Here is a 22959-nt window from a genome sequence, read left to right on the forward strand (position 1 = left end):
AACATTTCTTAGCAGCTGCTATCACACACAGCCTTTTGGTGCAATGACACAAACACTACCTGTTACAGGGTAGTCGGCCAGTGCACAGTCGATAGAACAAGCAGCACTATCTACTTGTACTTTTTGTCTTTTTATACCAATACAATTTTCATGCTGCTTTCAAGATCAGAAGGGGCAGAATTGATCAGAAAATGAATAAACGAGTTGCCCAAAATTTGTAATTCCACAGAGATTGATGAAGGACTGCTCTGGGTGACAACGCTTGGCCTTTCTGCTGCGACTCCTCAGTATTTTGATGTCCAGGTGATCTCCGTGAGATCGTGGCAGTAACGTTTTCACATTGAAAAGTCATCAGCTGATCTTGATATGCTGAAGCTGTGCATGTATGATATCGTTTGGTGCATTCGTGTTTTCTAAATGAGGGAGTTAATAAAAACAATTCACTGAGGATTTTCTCTTGGATTTTTTTCTTCTTTTGAATTATGTGTGTGTGGTGCGGTGTCATTTTCAGCATCAGCAGTTTTACTGTCTTTTACTGCAGGAGGAATGTGAGTGGTGCTTTGGGATGCCATCAAAGCTATAAAATGCATAATATTGTGAAAAAGCATATAAATGAGAATAAAAGGCAACAGTAATGTCCTATTCAGTGGATAAAGAACACGTTTGCAATGATTTTTGCAGCATATACATTTGGTTTTATAATAAGGGCTATCACCAGAGAGTATGTGATGTTTTGAGCATGAACATTACCTGCAATATCTGAAGGAGTCTCAAACTAACATGTATCAAGCATTTGGCTTTGCACTGTAGCTTTTGCAAAGAATACTGATGCATTTCTTGCATTATATGTACCTGCTGAAGTCTTTCCACTAAAACAACGGAATGACATGGGAAGCTGCTGTGAAATATTGATTAAGCCAGTGTTGCAGAGATGCTTTTAAGATAATAAGAGGCAGAGGACCCTGTGAAGAGATCAATAGGAATGGGAAGTGAAGAAAAGAGCGGTTTCTCCCTACACACCACAGATCATCCATAATGAGCTGATGTGTCAATACTCCACCAATGCCTCTTCACATGCTATTGATCACTGAATCACAACACAAGGCTACCGTTACTTCTTTTTACACCAGACACAAAGGGCAAGGGACTTGTGCATGATTTTTATATCCTTAGCGTAACCTCTATCGCTGAAATACAGCAGAATGCTTTGATTTCAGATATGGTTTAGACGGCTCTTCTAGAGACACTGGCTAAGACGTGATTGGTGTATATCACTTCTCCCTACATGCCCGCAACACAGTGCAGATGCCGTAGGTGCAGATTGCAAATGTCAATACTGCCCCCTCATGGCAGCGGCGTCCTGGTGCAGCACTCCATGCGTGAGCCAAGACCGGAGATAAGGCTGTCTGCAGTGTCACTGCATTGAATGGGTACACTCGCCAAACCAGAGTCTTGCAATGCAGTGGGAAAATGGCAAGATTCATGGTCAGTCTTGACTTGAATCTCAGTCTTAGTGGTCATATTAAACATTAAAACAAAGGAAAAAAAACTCAAATGTTGTAGATATGTAAAATAAAGAAGATTTTAGGAATACGTTCAGATGTAGATTCAAACATTTAACATCAGATCATGTTGCAATACTTGCAATAAGATCTCAATAAATTGTACAGACCATAGCCGTGCCTGTGCGGCCCTTCCACTCCAAGCCGTTCGGTGGCGCTGTCTCTGCTTCGGCTTTCCGAGTAGCTCCGGAGGAACCAGTGAGGAAAAGGCTGCTCGCTGTAGCTCACATGTACACAGTATCAAACTAGATGATGGCTTCTTCAAAGACTAATAATTCTGCAAACAGTAGCCTTCAGGATACCGCCTCAGACACCACCGACGAGGAAAAAACCGAGTTGTGTCCCGGTTTTAAAGACGTGGATGCTTTTGTTAAAGTAAGTGAACTAACGTAGCTGCTGCCTGAGTTGAGGCTAGCAGTCAGGTGAGCAACGTGGAAATGCCTGTTGGCTTCGAGCTGCAGTCACAGTAGAAGTTAGGTAGTGATAGAAAACACACACAGCTTACTAAATGTTTGTACAGCATGTGAGTTGATATTTATCAAATTCAGTGTTAAGGTAGCGGTCGATATTACGAGAGCAGAGCTAATTAAGTTAGCTTAAAATATGCCTGTCTCATAGTAACTGTTTTCATGGTCTGCAAGAAAATTAGGGTATTCGAAAATTACTTTTCAAAGCCACCTAGCTTGATAGTTGTTATTTCTAAAAGAGCTAAAACAAGTCACCATGAAAAGAATGTCATTGTTAGTGAAATGTGAACTAGCTAATCTTTTAACCATCACATTCATACAAGTAAACTTTTGTTACCGCCATGCTTCACTGTACAGGAATAACCTTCATGTGTTGAAAATCCCAACATGACATGAAACTAAAAAGCCAAGTCAGCATTATATATTCGGTGTGTCTCCGCTCTAAATGTATAATTAAACTACACATGTTCATATTGAAAGATGTATTTACTAACAGCTCAGCCTGTCTGTCCTCTGCAGTATGGATTGGGTGCTGTATTATCTGCCACCAAAGCATCCGCCGCCTTGCCTCAAGCTGGAGATGAATATGATTTCTATCGGAGCTTCCCTGGCTTCCAGGAGTTCTGTGAGAGTCAAGGAGATCGGCTTTTGCACTGGTAACCACATATAAGTGTGTTACTTCTTTTGAGTTTTGGCTCAGTTAGACTTGCACCTGTTTCTCATCCATGAAACAGACGCAAAGCCTGTGCATGATTGCTCCTCAAAGTATTTCCTGATTACCTTTATCACAGCCATGACATCACATCCTGTTTTGATGCTGAGTGTGGAAGCAAGTCTGACTGAGCCTTACGCATGCAAACAGAAGATTGGGTTTGTTGAGTAGCTTGATTCTTGTCGCTGTGTCGTTGTTTCAGCATGAGTCAGATTATGCAGCACCACGGCTGCAGATCTCACATGAGAGACCGGAACAAGCTCACAGCGCTGGAGGAGAGGTTTGACTTGGTTGTGGACTCAAACGACGTCATCCTTGAAAGAGTGGTATGACCTTTGGCTTTAGTACCGATTTCTTTGGGGGGGTGGGAGAAAAAGTCTTTGCAAACTAACCAATCTTGTGGATCTGATTTCCAGGGGATTCTTCTTGACGAAGCTGATGGGGTGAACAGGAGTCAGCAGCCTGTCATGCCTGCAGGGTTTCAGCCGCCCAAGATTGTCGTTTCCAGCTGGAATCGCAAGGTTGGCTAATTAACCTCTCAGCTCTCATACTGCAGATGCCAGTTTTTTGGGCTGCGTTCAAACTGAAACGTTATGTGCCAGTCCTGGCACTAAAGCACTAAAGCACTAGAGCGTTTTTTTGTTTTGTATTGTTTTGTTTTGTTTTGTTTTTTTAAACACTTGATAAATATTCACACGAGTGCTTCACACCTTGTGGTAAACAATCCTTTTATTGATCAGGGTACGGGCTCTGGCAGTCGATCAGAGATGTTCCGGCTGCTCCACGCCAAGAATGTCGCGAGGCCTCAGCTGAAATTCAAGGAAAAAGTTGACAACAGCAACACACCGTTTATTCCCAAGATCTTCATCAAGCCCAATGCACAAAAGCCTCTTCCTTGTTGTAAGACATACTTTTCACTCCCATGCTTTTCCCATCTGTTGTTGTTTTAACAGTCACTTGTTATAATCTCAGCTCTCTCATATTCGTAACATATTCCCTCTCTTGTCCTCCAAATGTAGACTTCACCAACAAACAAATCCGTAAACAGAGACCAGAGGACCTCGATGTCCCGGCTGCCCTGGCTGACTTCATTCACCAGCAGAGAACTCAGGAACACGTTGAAGACATGTAAGATGCGTCCCTTGTGCGACATTAACATTTTGTCTTTTCCTGTTTCTTGTCGTCCATCTAAATGTATGATTCTGATCCATGTAGGTTTGCACACCCATACCAGTATGAGCTGGACCATCTTACAATACCAGAAAGCCTTTTGTCTAAGCCAGAGCCGCAGGTAAGACACAGTGATCTCATGATTTTTCATTGTTGCTTTGGCTTCTACTAAATCTGTCGCTTGTGGATTATTATTATTATTATCATTAGATGTACAAACCAGTGACTGAGACCAAGTGTTCCTTCATCGACACGCTGGAGGATCTGGTGGCTCTGAATGAGAAGCTGTGCAAATTGTCTGAATTTGCAGTGGACCTTGAGGTAAGAGATGAGAAGAAGTTCTTAGATGTACAACGGGTTGGGCACAATATGATATTGACTGTATCTGTACAATGTAATGTGATCCAATACAACAGCCAAGCAGCAAGCAATTTGAAGCTGTGGTAAAGCCTGTGGGTTCTTGAGTGTGTAAGCAGATGTTTTGCTGACGCTCTGTTCTCCCTCACAGCACCACTCCTACAGGAGTTTCCTCGGCCTCACCTCTCTGATGCAGATCTCCACCAGAGAGGAGGACTTCATCATCGACACCCTGGAGCTCCGCAGTGAGATGTATGTCCTGAATGAGGCGTTCACTGACCCGGCCATTGTCAAGGTAATGGAACACTATACCAATCATTTGTTCCTGTATCCTGTTCTATAGACTGTCTAAAGAGAGGATGAGATTGCACATCTAATCAGATTTGTCTTTGAAAGGGCAAACTGTCTGTTTTTAACAGGGATGTGCTTTATTTTTATCTCTGTTCAATCTTAGATTCATCTCATAGTTCTTGCCAACTTTCCTGTGTGCATTCCGTTATGAATGAGCAATGTATTCAGGAGCTTTACCACTAAAATCTGAGGATGTGGCAGCTGCAAGATGCACACACACAGCAACCACGCCACAGACTTGAAATCAGCACATATCGCATTAGATAAGCCACTCTTTTGAAAATGCAGAAGCTGTCAGATGTAGAAAATCATTAGATCTCTCAGAGTTACCCCTGGTTCAACTTTGACCAGGTGGACATACAGTAGTATGTAGAAAACAGGCGGTTCTACAGTGCAGTAGACAGTTATGACAGATATTTGTGGTGCAATCCTTTTGGGTTTTACTTTCTAATAAGTGGTTTAGATCATTTAAGTGAGGGTATTTCAAGAAAGCGTGCCTGGTTGTCTGACTACTTGTTCCCCTTGCTGTGTTGGTCTGTGTTGTAAAGCTGTGTCATGGCATTCACAAATCTAATTAAAATGGCCTCGAGGGGATGTGCTGTTAAAGCAGAAGAAATTGAAGACGCTCAGAATAGCGTATGAACCAGTTGCATCTGGATTGTCTAAAGTAACCTGGAGAAGAAATCGTCACCAATTGAGTAATATGAAGTTTGCAGAGATATAATCTTGAAAACTTTGAGGTGCCTCACAGCCCCACAACGTGTTTAATAAAGTCTGCAGGGGTCCTGTGGTGTGTGGGAGCCGCTATGACTCACGCACTGTAGGATACCTGTGAAAAACTGTGCTGTGTGGGCTTGAACTTCTGAGATTGTGAAAATTTTCCAAATGGAAAACTCTCCCATGGTGTGGCCCCAGTTTTTGATTATTATTTTTAATTTAGGCCCCCTCACCAAAGAGGTCTCAGCCGAATGTGCTTTCTTTCCTGGCCTCAGGTGTTTCACGGCGCAGACTCCGACATCGAGTGGCTCCAGAGGGACTTCGGCTTGTATGTCGTCAGACTTTTTGACACGCATCAGGCCAGCCGAGCTCTGAACCTGGCCAGACATTCCCTCGACCACCTGCTCACACACTTCTGCAATGTGAGCTCAGACAAACGCTACCAGCTGGCTGACTGGAGGATTCGGTACGGAGATGACTGATGGGCCGCTCGATGCTCATTACTGTTTAGGTTGAACTGTGTGGTTTTTAATCTCTTAACCAGAAAGCCCATCATGTGTTTAGGATTGGGTAGAACATTACTCTTGAAATACTTGGAATTATTATTGATTTGGGCCGTTGAAATAACAAAGTGTGACATAACTTTGGCCCTGTAGCCCCTTGCCAGATGAGATGGTGCAGTACGCCCGGACAGACACCCACTACCTCCTGTACATCTACGACTGTGTGAGGGCGCAGCTGTTGGACTTTAACCATGGGCAGCCCGGCCTTCTGCAGAGTGTCTGGAACAAGAGCAAAGACATTTCCCTGAAGGTGAGCACAAACCTCACTTCATACATCATGAAGATTAAATTGACACTTCACAATCAACCTCTATACTCCTATTCCACTATTCTCTATCCAATAATTTCACGGTTTCTTTTATTGCTTTCACATTTTTACATTTCCACACCACAATCTCCTGCATTTGTCACGATTCACCCTGTGCCGCCCCCCCCCCCCCATACAGAAATATGTGAAGCCTATATTCACAGAGGAGTCATATCTGGAGCTGCAGAGGAAGCAGAAAAGGTCTTTTAACACCCAGCAGCTCACTGCCTTCAGACTGCTGTTTGCCTGGAGGGACAAGCTGGCCAGGCAGGAAGATGAAAGCACCGGGTAGGCTCTTTGGAAAGGGATGGACTTTCTGTTCTGGAAATCTTATTTATAGTTCGCACCTGGAAAGATTTTGCAACCCACGTGTTTTCATGACTGTCTCCTGATTTCAGAATCATTCATGTCTTTCAACATCTGCCTTCACTTGTTTCAATAAAGTGTTATTTGTATGTTCAGATACGTCCTGCCCACTCATATGATGATCAAGATATCAGAGGAGCTGCCGAAGTAAGTGGATTCAATTTCCCACTTCAATTTTCATTTGTTTTTTAGTGTTACTTGTTCTCGCTTCAGTGCAGTTGGAATTTAGTGTTTTTATTCATAACTCCAAGCCAATATTTCTTCTTTTTTTTTTCTTCCCAGAGAGCCTCAAGGCATCATTGCCTGCTGTAACCCTGTACCCCCGCTGGTGAGGCAGCAGGTCAATGAGCTCCATTTGCTTGTGCAGCAGGCCAGAGAAATGCCTCTCCTTAAGGTGAGAAAAGATGGCTGGCAGCAGAGGGGGTATAATGTTTTTTTTGTCAATGGAATTTCAATGTTTGTGTTGTTAAGTCACTTGTCAATAAAGGCGCTTAAATCAGTCAAACATGGCAATGTTTTCTACGCTTCACACAGGCTGAGATTGCAGCTCAAAAGAAGAAGGGACTCACACCCATAAAGAAGGTTGGTCAAGAACTGATTAAACCAGATGGATTTGTTTCAGTTTGTGTGTTCAGTAGTTCAGTAATGAATGTGGTCTTGTGTCATTTTCCAGCCAGAGGTCACTTTGTTTGGTCCTCACGATACATCCAGGGTCTCTGAGAGCGAGCTTCACCCCTTTTCTCCTGATGGTAAGCTTGATCATCGTACATGTCGTGTATTACGCTTAAACACATCATCAGTGCCTTAAACACGTTTATGTGGTTTCAGAGCTGCCTGTGAAACAAGGGGTGCTCTTCTCAGATGATGAGCCCAAAATAGATGCTGATGTACAGAAAACAAGCGGCCTCGTGGCAGCAGCTAAAATCACACTGTTTGAGGTACAGATCCTTTTTTGAGTTGACTTTATTCAGCCAGTCAGTTCATACGTGTCGGTGGCGCCTCATGTGCGATCTCTGCTGCCTTTTGAAGGAGGTGAAAACAAGGAATGACCAGGAGTCCCTCCCTGTGGCTCAAATGAAAGCCAGGCGTATCATCGAGTCTTTTGAAAACCCTTTCAGAATGGTGAGAGATGACCAGGCATTAACCTTCAGTATTATTTGCATTTTACTCAACCGGACTCAGCCTTCAACTCCCCTCTTTTTGATTTCAGTATTTACCCTCCAGTGATGTGCATATCAGCAAGAATGCCAAGTTTGACCCATCCTCAAAAATATTCGAGGTAATTAAAGAGCTCCATCCAGTTCGTGCACATCCAGAGTTATTTGCGTTAACTACATGTTCGAATGTTCGTGGCTGCGCCGTCTGACGCTTACAGATCAGTAAAAGATGGAAACTGCAGAGCATCGAGCAGCAGCAGAAGGAGATAGAGACCAAGAGGAAAGTGAAGGAAGAAGCAAAGGATCATGCGAAGAAAGTGGCAGGTAATGGGGTCTAACTTGCTCTAAATTGACACTTTTTGAAAGTACTCTTCCTCATGGTGTCGATTTCCACAGAGGAAAGAAACAAGGCTAAACAGAGCTACCAGGAGTCTCTCCAGAACGTTGCCACTGTTCGCCAGCAAGCAGCGGTGAGTCATTTGCACTCTTGTCCCTCCGTTTCCTCTGTGCCGCTTCAGATAGGCTTTGCACTCTGTCAACTTCACTGTTGAATTCCCTATTGGGAAAGTATAAATCTACGAAAAACATGAGTTATATTCACCCAAGAGCCTGGCACACCATATTAAAGATAGTGCTTTAATAGCCAGTTTAACCCTCTGCAGTGGCCCCCATTTTCTCGAGACATGGCTGGCATTTCTGCGCATAAACGCGGTGACTCACAAGCGAGTGAACCACCGGCATGTTAGTGGCCTTTTAATATTTATATCTGTCACATGGTGTGCCTGGGGAAGAAGAACACACTGCGTGGGAGTGGAGCATTAGAGACACATCCTCCACTCATCAAACGCTTTTCTTTTCCTCCTGAGGAACAGCAACAGCCACCGTCTTCCCAAAAGCCCACTTCCTGTTAGCTCCATCTCACTGGGGTATCGTTCGGCAACTTCCCGCTTGGTTACTATTAAGTGTTCTCGCCGCCATATGGTGTTTCCTCTCTGTTCTAAATGCTCAGTGAGACAATAGTCCCTGTGCTTCATCTTGTGTTCACGGTGCGAGAACAGAAAGAACGGTCGCCGTCTCTTCTGTCCCCGCTTCCCTGTCGCTGCTTTTCACCGCGTGAGCCGTCAGCCATCAATCGCTGGTGCACACTGTCATGGCGTGCACCACAGTAATCCACTGTGTGTTGATGGCTTAAGTAAAAAGTTGGTGTTAAGGCGCTCCCTGCCGTTGGCACCGTCTGGTGGCATGCATTAGAGTCAGAAGTGTTGGCAGCAGCACTTGAAAGTAACACTCGTCAGCCTGCCAACTGCAGGCAAATATTGGCTCTGCCGGCTGACTGTCAGTTTCAGCCGGCGCCTTGGCAGTGAAGATTTCTCGTCTGATTTGAGTTTGAAAGAAAGCTTTGCAGTTTTCCAAAGCTTCTATTGCGCTGGTATCACGACTGATATCATCAAGGCTGTGTGCTGTGATTGGTTTTCAACATCACTGGTTAGTGACAGTTAATCATCAGAAAGTGATGAACTGCCATCAGGTCAAATTAAGCAAATCAGACGAATAAACCAGAAAAGATCACAGGGAGATAATATCATAAGGAAACACAATTTGTCTGATGTGCAAGCACAAACATATCTTTAGCAAGCATCTTGTAGAAATAAAAATCCTCCGTTCAGACTCCTAAATAAGGATGGTAACTCTTTGAAGAAAACGTGTTTTCCGTTTAAAACCTTAGTTTAAAGTTTGTAATAGCAAAGAAATCCTGAAGGTGAAACCTCTGTGCGGTGACACCGCCGTCATTCACACCTTATGCCGTGACTGTGGTTATGTAATATGAAGCTATTTCGACTTACCCAACCTTAACTGGATTAAATAACTGACAGCACGGTCTTATGCAAACAGAGGGAAGCAGAGTCACCGCAAGTTGACCAGATGAGACACTTATAGTGGAGTTCTTGTCCAAACATGGAAACATTTCAACCTGTAGATGGCAGAAAAAGGCAGGACTGTTTCCATCACTAATGAATCAACCGTTGACTTGCGTAGTGAGTGAGTGTGGTACAAAGAAGTATATTGGCTAAGTTTGCAGCAAAGGCAAACACAGCTCGTTTCATTATGTCTTCATAATTTCCTTTAATTCCTCAAAGATTCCCTTGATATGTGTTCTTTCATGCATTTTAATGGTTACCAGAGTCCTCATAAAAAGGGAGCTGTTTGATTACGCATACAAGAAAACTGCACACACACACACACACACACACACACCACTTGTCCCATAGCTGGTTACAGTCATCCAGCGCTGTTCATTATGTAGTTAAACAAAAATACACACAGTGAAGAACTCATTCATTAAAATGTTTGCTTTGAGTGTTGCACTGATTATAAAGTTGCCGATCAATTTCGTTAGGAATCTGCAAAAGGCAGCGCAAAGAAAAGAGAGAGGGTTGCCAGTGAGGTTGGAGAGTCGACTCCCAAACCGAGTAAGAAGCTGATGAAATCTGCAGAGAAGCCCCAGAAGACAGAAGCGCCTCCCCAAGACAGCTTCAAGCCCTTCGACTACAGTCAGTCAGACCTCAAAGTCTTTGCTGGTATGTGCGTTGGGTTTTTCTTTTAATCACGTCAGACAGATCAAGTCTTACTTTACATTCAGTTACAGTTGTCGCACATTAATGAAGCGCTGCCTTTGTCTTTACAGGTGCCAAATCAAAGGAGAGCACACAGTTTGATCCGAACCAGCAAGCCCATGATTTTAAGAAAAAGGTTTTTGTTTGCTCATTGTTGTTTTTTTTTTTTAAAACAATATTTATTTTATTACTGTTTGGTAAATTAACATTTTTTGTCCAACAGAAAATTTCCAAGGGACAAAAATCCAATTCTGGAGCTGGAGGCCGAAGTATGTCGTTCCTGGCAGGAAAATCCGATAGGTAAACACGCAGTGGACAAAACACAGAAGAGCTTTTGTTTCCTGTGCAAACATCCGTGTTTTAACCATCCTGTCTTTCTTTTCTCTGCAGAGGATTCCGGCATAACTGGCCCAAAAGATGAAATCTCTTTGATGCTATTTTCTGTCTTATTTCAAAGCTTTTTTTTTTTTTTTTTTTCATCCTGCAGATACATTGTTCCCTGTTTCTCCTTCTCACCAGTGAAATTCAGTATTTCAATATTTCATGAGTTTCAAAGTGTTTACCTTGTAAATATGTGGACGCACAGACCTCTTTATTAAAGATGATTTTAGAGGAGTTTCAAGCATTATTTTGCCAGAAGTATGTGGACATTTGCTGAATATGTCCCAAAAGTATGTGCAGTGATCTGATGCTTTACAGTGCTGGAAAGCAGCTTAGCACATTTATTCAAGTGTTCTGCCACATCTATCTGACTGCTGGAGCTTTTATTTAAGGTTTCACAAACAAAACCTGATCAGCATATAAAATCTGATACTGTGCTATGATTTAAACAATCCAAATGTATTGAATATGTAATAATATTTTAAGTAACTGACTTAACCTGGAGCAGTTCTCAACTGCTATATTTATACACCTCAGCATGTTCAACATGTCTGCTCGACCTGTGCCTTTAATAGTGATAATGTTTAACAATTAAGGTAATGACGCTCATGTTTCAGACCAGACTGCAACCACTATTCTCTGTTCTGGTCTGACAATTACCTACGATTTCTTTGCTGTTGCAGTCAACTGCAGGAAGGTTGTGACCTGTCTGTTCAGTAAGCATCATGAGCCAGCCTTGGGCAAACAAGAAATGGATGCATATTTTATGAAATATAACAGCCTAAATAGGATCTGTCCTCTGTGTAACACCATTCAGAATTGCTGAGTCAGGTTAGGACCACAGCTATAAATTTGTACAGAACATATGACTTAACAGCTGCTTGTGATTTTCAGCTCAGCTTTTTCAACACAGTAACCTGTTTCAGTTTGACTTTGTGATTGTCAGCTGGCTCTGGTCATTCTGGAGACTTTATTTTAACAGCACCAGGTCTTTACGCACTGGTGTGTGTGCAAACTGCTTGGATCAAACTAAATATAAAGTGGAGGGTGTAGTGATTAATCATCCTTCCAGCTCATCACATTAGTTGCGTGCGTCATATCTTTTAATCAGCTGTGGCAGTCACAGCAACCTAAATGACTCACCATGAGGATGACGCGCCATAAATTAGAGGTCAAATCCGGATTGTTTCAAAGTCAAATTTACATTTGTAGAGATTTCAAAAGTCCAGTCATGCCATGTCAAAATTTGGTACCAGCTTATTTGAGGGCGTGTGCACAAGACAGACATTACACCTGTCATAAACATTAAGGAGCCTTTTTGCATGTTAATGACTTGTCATTAAATGTCATTGGTCAATTATGTCATTTTAATGGGGATGAGGGTTAACAGACCAAATGTCACTTAAAGGCAACATACGTGAACATTCAGTCACGATGCCATGCCAGCCTTATTATGCACACCCCTTCCAATAAAGTGTTACCTAGAAATGTTTTCATCACAGGCAGTGTGTTCAGAAATTTAACAGACCAGGCTTAATCAAAATGATCACATGAGAAATTTCTTAACAAACTTTGTTTAATTGTCCATATTTCTGTGATGTTTTTTATATGTGTCATTTCAAATTGTCGAGTAAAATTGTTATGAATTTTTATTTCGTCAACTATAATGTACAGTGGAGTTCAGAATCTAATTAATTAATAGCTGCACTTGAGCTAAAAAAAATGGATAATGATGATTTAAAAGTACTTAAAAGGCCAGTTTAAAAAAGGTTTAGGAGGATATGAGATTTTTTTTTCTCTAATTAAGCAGAGGGACCAATGAAACCTTACCTAAAAATAAATAAATATATGGCGGCCTGGGCTCTTGGTCTGCGCATGCGCAGTGAAAATGATACGCCACCGTACTTTAGCTTCACGTGGGCTTCAGCACACAGGCAGCCGCTCGGCTTCGAGCTCTTCATGCTTGGTTCTCGCTACAGGGCGGCGCCATGGACGGCGCTCGCCGTGCAAAGTCACACAAACTATACACGAACCGGTACATTCTGCCACCCAATTGGCTCACATAACGGCAAGTGGCTGACGTCAGCAGCCTCCCATTCGTTGTAATGCGAGGCATCAAGCTTAGCTGTCAAACAACGGTAAAGTGTCAGATCTATGTCGTAACTTACTCACATTGCCACACTTACAAACACGTTAGTATTACTTGTGGCCGTCGGTAGCCGACATGGACCACATTAAAGATGGATGGTTTACGGAGAAATGCACGTTATGGCCCGGGCAAGCGATGAGCCTCCAAGTGGAAGAGGTCCTCTACAACAAGAAATCCAAATTTCAAGATGTTATGGTTTTCAAGAGGTGAGTACTTTTAGCTACATAACTTGGCTAACGTTGCTAGCTGTTAGCGTCTAGAAATGAATGAGCAAACTGAGGCTCCTGGGCTCTTCACAAGTTTCTTCAGCGGGTATCTGCTTGTGAGTTGTTTCGTTTGCGTCAAGTTTCAGCTCACAGACAACCGAGCAAGGTAACGAATAAAGTACTGCTAGCCAAGGTGGTAACGTTAGTAAAGATAAGTCCTAACTGTAACTCACTGACAGGTTAACGAAAATCACGGTAGCATTTTTTTTTCTGCTGCCACATCCTGTTCAACTTCTATGAATGAATGCTGTCAAGATATTCTGAGTCAGTTTAACATCAGAGATTTCAAGCCTTCAAATGTGACTCATACTTTGCTGTAACGTCACTTTCCAGTAAAACCTATGGAAATGTCTTGGTGCTGGATGGAGTGATCCAGTGCACAGAGAGGGATGAGTTTGCTTATCAGGAGATGATTGCCAACCTTCCACTGTGCAGCCACCCTTCTCCCAAGAAGGTATCACTCAGATATGTTGTTGGGAAACTCATGCATCTGCAGTATGGCCACACTCAGTATGAGACATGTTTCCTGTCTTGACAGTCAGCACTTATCTCTTTTCACAGGTGCTGATTATTGGCGGCGGAGATGGCGGTGTGCTGAGGGAAGTGGTGAAGAATCCGCTGGTGGAGTCGGTGGTTCTGTGTGAGATAGATGAGGTGGGAGCAACAACACTGTCAAGGATTCTAGCGTCTCTCTAGAGAGCTATACTGATTACTGTTCCTAATGCTGCGCCAGAGTGATGCCTGCTCGTCTCAGTGTCGATGTTGTCTGCTGTGTAGGATGTCATTAACGTATCAAAGAAGTTCCTCCCAGGGATGGCCAAAGGGTTTTTCAGTCCCAAGCTCACCCTCCATGTTGGAGATGGCTTTGAATTCATGAAGCAGAACCAGGATGCCTTCGATGTCATTATAACCGATTCCTCAGACCCTGTCGGTAAGTGCCACGTTTCTATTGTAGCATCCTTCTTTACCATCTGTCAGAGGAAGCAGTCCTGCTCTGACATCTGTTTTTTTTTTTGTTGTTGTTGTTACAGGACCTGCTGAGAGTTTGTTCAAGGAGTCTTACTATCAGCTGATGAAGGCAGCATTGAGAAATGGTGGAATTCTTTGTTCCCAGGGTAACTTAATCTTTCACAACAGTTTTGTGTTAAAAGTTGAGAAAGGCTGATGAGTAATTTTAGTCAAGTGCTGACTGAAGTAGAAGCCATAACTGTGCTTCTAAATAACCATTTACAGCCCCTTTTCCAGTCTGTTTATTACTTAGGGCTTTTATTAACTCCTGTGGAGCTGTTATGTCCCACTTATACAGTCTTTTCCAACTACCTCAACAATGGCAACAAAAAGGCAGATGGGAAATGAACATGGCCTTTCCTCTGCTTATGTCAATTTCACAGGAGAGTGTCAATGGCTCCATTTGGAGCTGATAAAGGAGATGCGAACCTTCTGCAAGACTCTATTCCCTGTGGTGGAATATGCCTACAGCACCATCCCAACTTATCCCAGTGGCCAAATTGGATTCATGCTCTGCAGTAAAAATCCCGTAAGTGTGCGAGTCGTTCTCCATTTGCCATCCCACACACATCTGATTGTTGTCAGATTGCCCGTGAATGGGACTGGCTTGTTGTAAAAACCCTTCCAGCACAGAAGCTTGTCCGCTTGACAGACGTTTCGCTTCTACTTCTTCTTTTTTTTTAAATTAGGAAACGCATTTCAAGGAACCAGTGAAAGCACTGTCAGAAGAAGAAATGGAAAATATGAACCTTAAATATTACAACCCTGAAATTCACAAAGCATCATTCGTCCTCCCCGAGTTCGCAAGAAAGGTAGGTGTTAAACTAGATTCGTTTGTGATTTGCATGCTGGAGTGCAGTTCAAAGCTGTTAAATATTTGCTGCTTTTCACTCTTTCACTCGTGTCTTCCTGACCATTGACAGGTGCTCAGTGAAGCATGACCAGCACCAACAGGCCACCATGTTCATCCTCTACCTGGCCCTCTGACCACAAATAAACAACCTTGCTCTATGGCTTCTTCATCTTCTCCTCACAGCTCAGCACCACTGAACCGCCTAAGGAGTTTATGGGTGGGGGCGACTAATAATCAGCGGGTGGGAACTTGCTGAGTTCTACAGACAAAGTGTTCATGTTCCTTCCACTGTTTCCTTCCTTCCAGTCTTACATGCTCTCGGTGTTTATTTTTCTGATATATTTTGGTTTTTAATTCTTGTTCTGTAATTGTCTTATCAGCATCTCGTGAAGAACGATTTCATTTTTGCTGTGGGAAGAGCATTGCCATCAAACCTGACCTCACTCTGAAACTGTACTGTTTATTGGATTCACTGCATCTACACATTATGCAATATATTACTACCATATAGAGTATGTTTATGTAATGTATTGCTGTACTTTTATTTGTAATGTTTGTGCTCATAGGGAAACACTGTTGCCATCTGTCATGACTGTATATCCACAATACTGATGTGTCCTCTACACATGAACCCTGTAGTGCCTGAAATTGGTTGTTTATCGTTGAAAAAGAAAACCTGTTATGTATCTCTCATAGTGAACCAGGCAGATTGTGTCCTTGATGAAAGCTCAACAGTTGAGAAAATTGTCCCATTTCACCAGCTGAATTTAATTGATGCTCAGCTTCGACCATCAATATGTTATGAACGACTTTAATGTTATGGTGTTTAAGAAATAAAATGATGTATGGCATTGGAGATTTGCAATGCGAAAGATGTCTTTAAAATGTGAATTCATTATGCAATTCTAACTTGCGGTGTTGGGAACTGACGAGCGGTGCGAACTTGTACTGTAGTGAGCCTGTATGCTGAGTCATTATATCATCAAACATCTTAGCTACTGCCTATTAGTTGGAAATCCACATTCAGTCTTTGTTGAGAAATAGTGTCAAACCTGTGCAATGAATTTGTGTTTTTATAAGAACTGTAATAAATTGGTAACATCAAACGGTTATTTGAGGTCTATGTGCATTCAGCCACCGACGGGTTCGCTCAGGCAGACGCTTCCTTATTTCCACAAAATGACATGTAGGTGCAGCAGTACGTTTTATGTCTTTTTGTGACAAAAAATTAAAAAACGGATTCTGCTTTTTTCACTTAAAGTTAGGAAGTGATCATCTGTTCAAGGTCCATCGTCTTACAATTTTGAGCTAATCTTTATCTGCTGCAGCATGACTTTTCAACCAAATGCAGGTTAATATGTGACATGTTTCAGCTGCTGTTCACTGCAAACATTTAAGCCTGAACATAGTCTTGTAGCTGGTGTGAGCGGCACTGTAACGCAAGTAAGGTTCGAGTGCAGTTTCAGTATTCAGGCACAAGATGGCGTCCTTTAATTTGTAATGTATAAACCAGTTTCACACATTGTCGAGGTTAGAGGAATGCATTTAAATTGCGCTCTTCACATTCACCAAATGCATATTCAGAGGATATATCTTTGTACAGCATTTGAGGTTTTCTTTGAATTTTAATGAAAAGCCCCTTGAAGCCCCTCGGCTCCATTCAGCTGTCTGGATCAGTCAGTGTTTGGTGATGTGAAGTGTCACTGTTGCCCTCAGTTGCATCAACTCTAGTTCTTGTTGAGTAAGACCAGAGTCCTTACTGGTTTTATATTAAAATGTGACCAACCTGCAACAATGCAGTACATTATTGTCATACTGGCTTTATAGTGTGTTATGGTGGCTGCACTGTTAGCTGCACTACAGGGTTGTTCATGTGCTCACATGCTGTAATATAGGAAATGAAACTTATGTCCACGGAAGGAGAAATAAGAAATGTTAAATCTCATGTTTATATATCTATAACATTCATTAAGACGATGAATCACTTTAAAATTATTATGTATGTCAAACAGATTTTCCTCTTCAATATATAAAACACTCAACACAAAATCCTAAGATGATCTGTGAGTATGTGATCCTTTGTGACCTCTAGAACGTAGAACGTTGTTGCAGTGCTGGAGGCCATACATGAAGCAGATGTAGTGAAAATGAAGACTTGCACGCACATCTGACACAGATCTGGGGACACCTATACCAGTCGTCACGCTGACGTTTTCCACTGTTTGAAGTCTCTTGTGGGCTGGACCGCAGATACTTTTAAGGAGGTGAGCTGTTGTAGATTCGTGAAACTCACAGAATTGCCAATATACAGCCGTTTCAACAGTCAGCTAATCTTTGGACTGGCTCCGGGCCTTCTTCAGATCAGCAGTGTATGAAGAAAATAGCTCAAACACTGTTTTGAAAGCATCACAAATCCATTTGAACATATCTACCAAGACCTAACGGAGTTTAAGTACTGTATGTTCCCTGCCGGTAGCAACATCTAAAGACGTCACAACAGAAAACTCTGTTAATTGAGCTATTTCAGCAACATGGACATTTGGGGGCCGCCTCTCAAACACTTGAAACAATTTCCTCTGTAATCAGCTCTCCATAATCAGTTTTGGTGAGGAGTTTACTTCATTGGCTGCAGACCGGTACAGTTGGGTTTTGCAGGAGTTAAGACGTCACTCACTCACTTCTTTTCTTTTTTTAAGCTGTGGTTACATTTAGTGATGTTATTTGGCTACATACGCAGCCCATTATACTCAGAAATACGACACACAAATAAGTCCTCAAGCTGCAGCATATGTTTTTGTATATTCCCTGTTTTATGTCAGACAATGAATCCTTAAATGTCATCATGCTGCTGGCATAAGGAGTAGAAACTGTAATGCATTCTGCTTCATTAATATTTTCAGTTAATCTTATATGAATCTTATAAACACTTTCCAGGGCAAAGCTCCAAAGAAAATTGTGTAGGAAAGACTTGGCGAAGAAAAAAAAAGGTCATTTAGTCGTATTAAATGTGCACTGGGAGTGTGAAAGAAAATCTCAGCAGCTTACATATGGTGTGAATTCAATTGAACTGCAGCTCCAGCCTCTAAACTGTCTCTAACTGGAATATGTTGTACTCCCACAGTTGAATATGACTTCTTCTCTAAATTCAGGTGCGATATAGTTTAAACAGCTTCGACAAACATATTTTCATTATTCTGGTTCTTGGACTGGTTTACAGTCTATTCCTCAGACCTGCCACTGAATGTCTATCCTGAACCAAAGGCCATTGTTTTACTTTTAATTCAAACAAGTAAATAAAAATCAACTCTATTTAATCTATGTTCAAGTGGACCAGCCATTAGTGCCAACAAACATCTCGCTCTAAATTGCTGAAGAAGAATTACTGCTTCTTCTTTTTTTAAGAGCGGCGTTTACTCCAGTAGATTGGTGGTGTGAGTTTCCTGAAGACACTTCCTCAAGTCGCGGCGAGTGTCAGACAGCTCAATTGTAATCTGCAGGTGTGAAAAAGGCACATAGAAGCCCAGTGACAGGAATCAGATGTTGACAGGAGCACGGTGTGAAACACTAATCAACAGCTTGTTGTCTGTTTGTATTTCTTTTAGATTGTTTTGTTTGCAGCTTCAGGATCTTGAGTATGAGGACGGTCAGGCTACATCCGGTGATCCTGCACACCGTTGATGAGTTGTGGAATTGTCTGTCCACCTGCCTGAAGAGGTCTTGTTTGAGATAGTCTATCATAACTGTCGATACATTAGTTACTTGTTGATGTCAGAGCCTGGTTTTAGCCCAGTGACGTCGACGTCTGCTGCAGATGTTCCCTCTGGTGAATCGCATGGACGCAGCCACCTCACAATTTGTCAAAAAGGTTAACTGTTGAATTGTTCCATTTGTTCTGTCCTGAACCCTTCATCTCCCCTCCTTCCCATGCTCACATATACAACGCCCCCCTGCCCCCCCCCCCCAGCCCCAACACACGCACGCATACACATACACCCTCCACCCTCCGTCATACACCCACCACCCTCCACGTCAGTGGCAGACAGGGGGAGAGGCGTATAAAAGAGTGAGGGACTTTGGAGGTAGAGCAGAAGAAACATCAGTGGTTTCCATATCTTGTGACCAGCTGCCACCAACTGCAGTGCACTTTCTCCACCACTCTCCTCTGGATCTCTGGCTAGACTGAGCTGCTCAGACTCTCTCTCTCTCTCTCTCTCTCTCTCTCCCACACACACACACACACACTCTTATCTCCGTGAGCCTCCTGCTCCTGTGACTGTAGCTCTGGTCCGTCACCTGCACTCCTGTCACAGTATGCAGCTCCTGGTGGTGTTAGCAGCTCTCATGGGGGTTCTGTTCAGCGTTAGAGCAGCCGCCGTGCCTCCTGTGGAGGATAGGAGCCCCATCCATATGAACAGGGTGAGACGGGTGATTTTTTTGATTGTTCATATAGAGTTCATTGCACTTCATTTCAACTGCTAAGATTGACAGACCATTTTTGTGTGGGGGGGAAAATTGTTTGAATTATTAATTATAAGAAGTTTAAAAAGATTGCTTGTGAAATCAACAAAAGTAAACAGTGATATTTCTCATCTGTATTTTGAATAATTTTCAGGAGAAAGTTAATCCATCTTTTAATTCATCTTGTCAATGCATACAGTCTTAAATGGTAAAGTAAAAAATAATAATTCTTGAGACTTGAGCTTCCCTGTGAGATTTTAACATTTTCTATGTTCTAGTCTTTTCAGTAATATGTTCTCTTCTTTTCTGATTTTTGTTCAGGAACTGAGCAAAGAGCGCAAGGAGCTGATCCTGAAGCTGGTGTCCGGCTTGTTGGATGGAGCTCTGGACAGCAACATGCTGCCGAGGGAAGCGGCACCTGTGGATCTCGAGGAGCCGCTGGAGTCTCGTCTGGAAGAGAGGGCTGTCTACAACAGGCTATCACTGCCCCAGCGAGACCGCAAAGCCCCCTGTAAAAACTTCTTCTGGAAAACTTTCACCTCCTGCTAACAGTGCCCAAAACCGCCCGACTCTGCCTGCCTACTGTACTCCTTCCCTCCCAGCTCCACATGAACTGCAGTAGACCTCAGCTGTACATATCATCTACACCTGTCAGACATGCAGCATCGATGGACTTCACTGAGACAGTGTGTCTGTTTGAATATTAATTATTTATGTATCTTTTTATGTATACACTGTACGTATTTATGTATGTAACACTTTCTTTCAGGGTCAACAATAAAGCATGGATATAATATTTGAGATGGTACCACAGTTAATTGCTTTTGTTCAACAAAAAAAAGAAAAAGAAAAGGACATATTTGCCACCTGCTTCTAAAGTATAAATGCAAAGTCAAATTTTATGAAAAAAAGATGGCTGCATATTTGTTGTTGATTGAAACATTTACTACTCTAAAATTCTGGAAATATATTATGGTTTGCCGTTCCTGCACTAATATATTTCTAGATCTACTAATTTATCAAAAGCCAATCAGTCAGTTTCTCCGTTCATAATGTATAATCTTACTTATTCTGCTTTGTACTTGTTGCTGTATAAATTTCTAGTTTATAGGCAAAGAAAGTGCTCAAGGGGAAAGAAATATCGCATAAAAACACATCTAATATTCCAATGAAGAAACAATTACATTAGAAGTGCTGAAATTAGGTCCTTAAATTAATAGTCTACTACTAATTTATTAATGAAAAACACTGAATTATGAAACTAAATCAAAATCATGCTGTTGTGCCTCAGTGCTTTACTAATATAAATGTCTATAAAAATATTTGTTTAACCCAACTTGATGGTGAGAGTCTGCAGTGTCAAAGATGTCGCAGTCTTGGTACATGTTTTATTTGTGGTCCTTATTAATTCCTAGTCACAAGTTGAGGGAGACACCTCAGTGAATCACAGGTTGTTAAATATGTCAGTAAGATAGGAAAGTAAATAAATCGAGCCTCCCCCGTATTCACTCAGTGCTGTCAGTGGACCTCAGCAGCAGTTACTGTAAATGTAGCCTGAAAGGTGGGACCCTGTTGTATGATTAAAGACTGAAAACAGTGACGGGTCGAAAGATCAGTGCTGGTCAAAAAACGACGTGTAGTATTGATGTGAACGTGACCTCAGTGTTTGAGAGTGAAAGCACAGACGAAGCTGCTGCTGATGCATGTGGAGATAATGAAGTGCTCCAAGTCTGACCCGGTCTTCGATTCTCGCAGCAAACGAGAGCCTGCATCGGCTACCCGCTCCTCGATCAGCCACACTACAATTACTGCACACGCTCGTAGCCCCTCTGACATGTATGACCGGTGTGATATGTGTGTTTTTTAACCACTTCCTGAGGTAGAGCGTGGAGTGGGTGCTGGCCACAATCAGATATCGACTTTCAAGTCGGGGGCCACATTCCCTGCTTGTGAACTGATGGATTTCATGTGTGAAATTATATGCAGGTGAAATATCCTGCTGTTTGAGCCAGTTCAAATAAACAGTGTTTTTTATAGTTGTGAATAAATGACCAATCAAACCACTGAGCAAAAACTAACAAAACAGCAAACAACACTTTGCATTAAATAGAGGACTGCAGTAAATGGAAGCAAATGGCTGACAATCATATTCTTTGTTCTACACTAGCTAAGGTGAAATGTCTTTGATTTTGCCTCCCTCTTTTATATATATACGTGTGTGTGTGTGTGTGTGTGTGTGTGTGTGTGTGTGTGTAGACATATATAACTAGAGAGAGAGAGAGATAGAAAATAGTTCACAGTAGATCTGTAAAAGACAAATTTCTGCCATGGTAAATGTTCTGTTTTAGGTTTCCTGCCAGCAGTAATTAATGCCCTTGACTTAGCAGAGTTCAGGCACTGGGCAATAATCCAATGAAAGACCTGCACCAAATGCGTGAATTCTTAAAAAACCTACAACCAGAAGAGAGTTCTCAGTAGAGTGCTGATCTCCACCAGGCGTGTCTGGGGCATGTGGGTGGGGAGCCGGGAGTGCAGTGCAGCCTGTGTGTCCAGCATGTGTGCATGAGAGTAGTGGAATGAAAGGGAGTAACGATGGAGAATGTCAGTTTCTAATGGAAAATGCCAACAAAAGAAACCTCCGACACGAACGTGACCGCCACACACACTGTCCTGACAGAAACAAGACTCCAGACTGAAGCGGCTGTTGATCACCTGCAACCCCGACCAGCCGGTTAAGAGGAATGAGAGGTCAGCAGGTATAAAACAGAGCAGTCAATAAAATAGGTTTCTCAAAAACTGTGATTCACCGCAATCACCGGAGGCCATCGAGCAGACAGTCATTAATGTGCAGAAAAAAATTGAGCCGATGGGTCCAGTAGTATGTGAGATTAGCTGCAGACGGATACACACACACACACACACGATCAGACGCACGGTGATAATGAAGTACCGCCAGAGCACACAGAAATTCTTCGCAGCCAGAGGAAAGGCAAAACTCAGTGGTTTCCCATACGCTCTATTCAACTGGGTTACCGTCTCATTATCATCCCGAACAAGATGAATAGGAGATAATGGCTGAGAAATGTGTTTGTTTCACAGGTGCAAAGACATGGGTTAGCACGAGGTCATGGCACCGTTTCAATTTCAGGTGGAACATTAAAGGCCACAGTGATGTCATTTTTTCCTTTAATCGTCGCTGTGTACGCGTTCAAGACACTTGGAGAGAAAAGCTTTTCAATGAACCATCCTGACTGCAAAATCCCCTGAAAATACCGCTTGATGGTGAGATACAGTTCCACAAATTTAAAAGCAATGTAATTACACGGTTCTGGTAACCACAGGGAACTCTGCACTGTCGCTCCTTTTAACAATGCTCAACAGACAAAGGCGTCTGTGGGCTTATTTGATTACAGTTCATCATGCAGCATCTTTCATTCAGCTGTGCGGTAAAAACACCATATCAAAATGACACATTTCCAGCTTTATAACCTGTGGGACAA

The 22959-nt window shown here is 42.4% G+C and overlaps 3 protein-coding genes across 3 annotated transcripts; all 3 read left to right on the plus strand.

Moving 5' to 3' along the window:
• The first annotated feature begins 1740 nt into the window (after positions 1-1740).
• Positions 1741-10959, plus strand: exosc10 (exosome component 10). The gene is made up of 25 exons (XM_076742177.1): positions 1741-1937; positions 2549-2685; positions 2944-3067; positions 3158-3262; positions 3482-3641; positions 3761-3869; positions 3957-4032; positions 4122-4232; positions 4420-4563; positions 5612-5802; positions 5993-6149; positions 6346-6494; positions 6669-6719; positions 6855-6966; positions 7107-7154; positions 7246-7321; positions 7401-7510; positions 7602-7694; positions 7783-7851; positions 7948-8053; positions 8126-8199; positions 10128-10308; positions 10416-10480; positions 10568-10644; positions 10735-10959. The coding sequence occupies exons 1-25, from the start codon at positions 1812-1814 to the stop codon at positions 10763-10765; spliced, it is 2682 nt and encodes an 893-aa protein (XP_076598292.1). The 5' UTR covers positions 1741-1811; the 3' UTR covers positions 10766-10959.
• A 1896-nt stretch (positions 10960-12855) lies between these two features.
• On the plus strand, positions 12856-16113 carry srm (spermidine synthase). Its single transcript, XM_076739992.1, has 8 exons — positions 12856-13080; positions 13474-13594; positions 13702-13794; positions 13918-14071; positions 14172-14255; positions 14532-14677; positions 14838-14960; positions 15072-16113. Exons 1-8 carry the CDS (start codon positions 12950-12952, stop codon positions 15087-15089), a joined length of 870 nt encoding a protein of 289 aa, XP_076596107.1. The 5' UTR covers positions 12856-12949; the 3' UTR covers positions 15090-16113.
• A 2970-nt stretch (positions 16114-19083) lies between these two features.
• LOC143327138 (somatostatin-1B-like) lies at positions 19084-20260 on the plus strand. The gene is made up of 2 exons (XM_076741338.1): positions 19084-19417; positions 19781-20260. Exons 1-2 carry the CDS (start codon positions 19313-19315, stop codon positions 20006-20008), a joined length of 333 nt encoding a protein of 110 aa, XP_076597453.1. The 5' UTR covers positions 19084-19312; the 3' UTR covers positions 20009-20260.
• The last annotated feature ends 2699 nt before the right edge of the window (positions 20261-22959 follow it).

Source organism: Chaetodon auriga, chromosome 10 (assembly GCF_051107435.1).
Source record: "Chaetodon auriga isolate fChaAug3 chromosome 10, fChaAug3.hap1, whole genome shotgun sequence".
Taxonomy (NCBI): Eukaryota; Metazoa; Chordata; class Actinopteri; order Chaetodontiformes; family Chaetodontidae; genus Chaetodon; species Chaetodon auriga.

Coding starts and splice junctions, on each gene's coding strand:
- exosc10 (XM_076742177.1), top strand. CDS start 1,812: ATGATGGCTTCTTCAAAGACTAATAATTCTGCAAACAGTAGCCTTCAG. Junction 8,200..10,127: donor CTGTTCGCCAGCAAGCAGCG/GTGAGTCATTTG, acceptor CAATTTCGTTAG/GAATCTGCAAAAGGCAGCGC. Junction 10,309..10,415: donor AGACCTCAAAGTCTTTGCTG/GTATGTGCGTTG, acceptor TTGTCTTTACAG/GTGCCAAATCAAAGGAGAGC.
- srm (XM_076739992.1), top strand. CDS start 12,950: ATGGACCACATTAAAGATGGATGGTTTACGGAGAAATGCACGTTATGG. Junction 13,595..13,701: donor GCCACCCTTCTCCCAAGAAG/GTATCACTCAGA, acceptor CTCTTTTCACAG/GTGCTGATTATTGGCGGCGG. Junction 13,795..13,917: donor TTCTGTGTGAGATAGATGAG/GTGGGAGCAACA, acceptor TCTGCTGTGTAG/GATGTCATTAACGTATCAAA.
- LOC143327138 (XM_076741338.1), top strand. CDS start 19,313: ATGCAGCTCCTGGTGGTGTTAGCAGCTCTCATGGGGGTTCTGTTCAGC. Junction 19,418..19,780: donor GCCCCATCCATATGAACAGG/GTGAGACGGGTG, acceptor ATTTTTGTTCAG/GAACTGAGCAAAGAGCGCAA.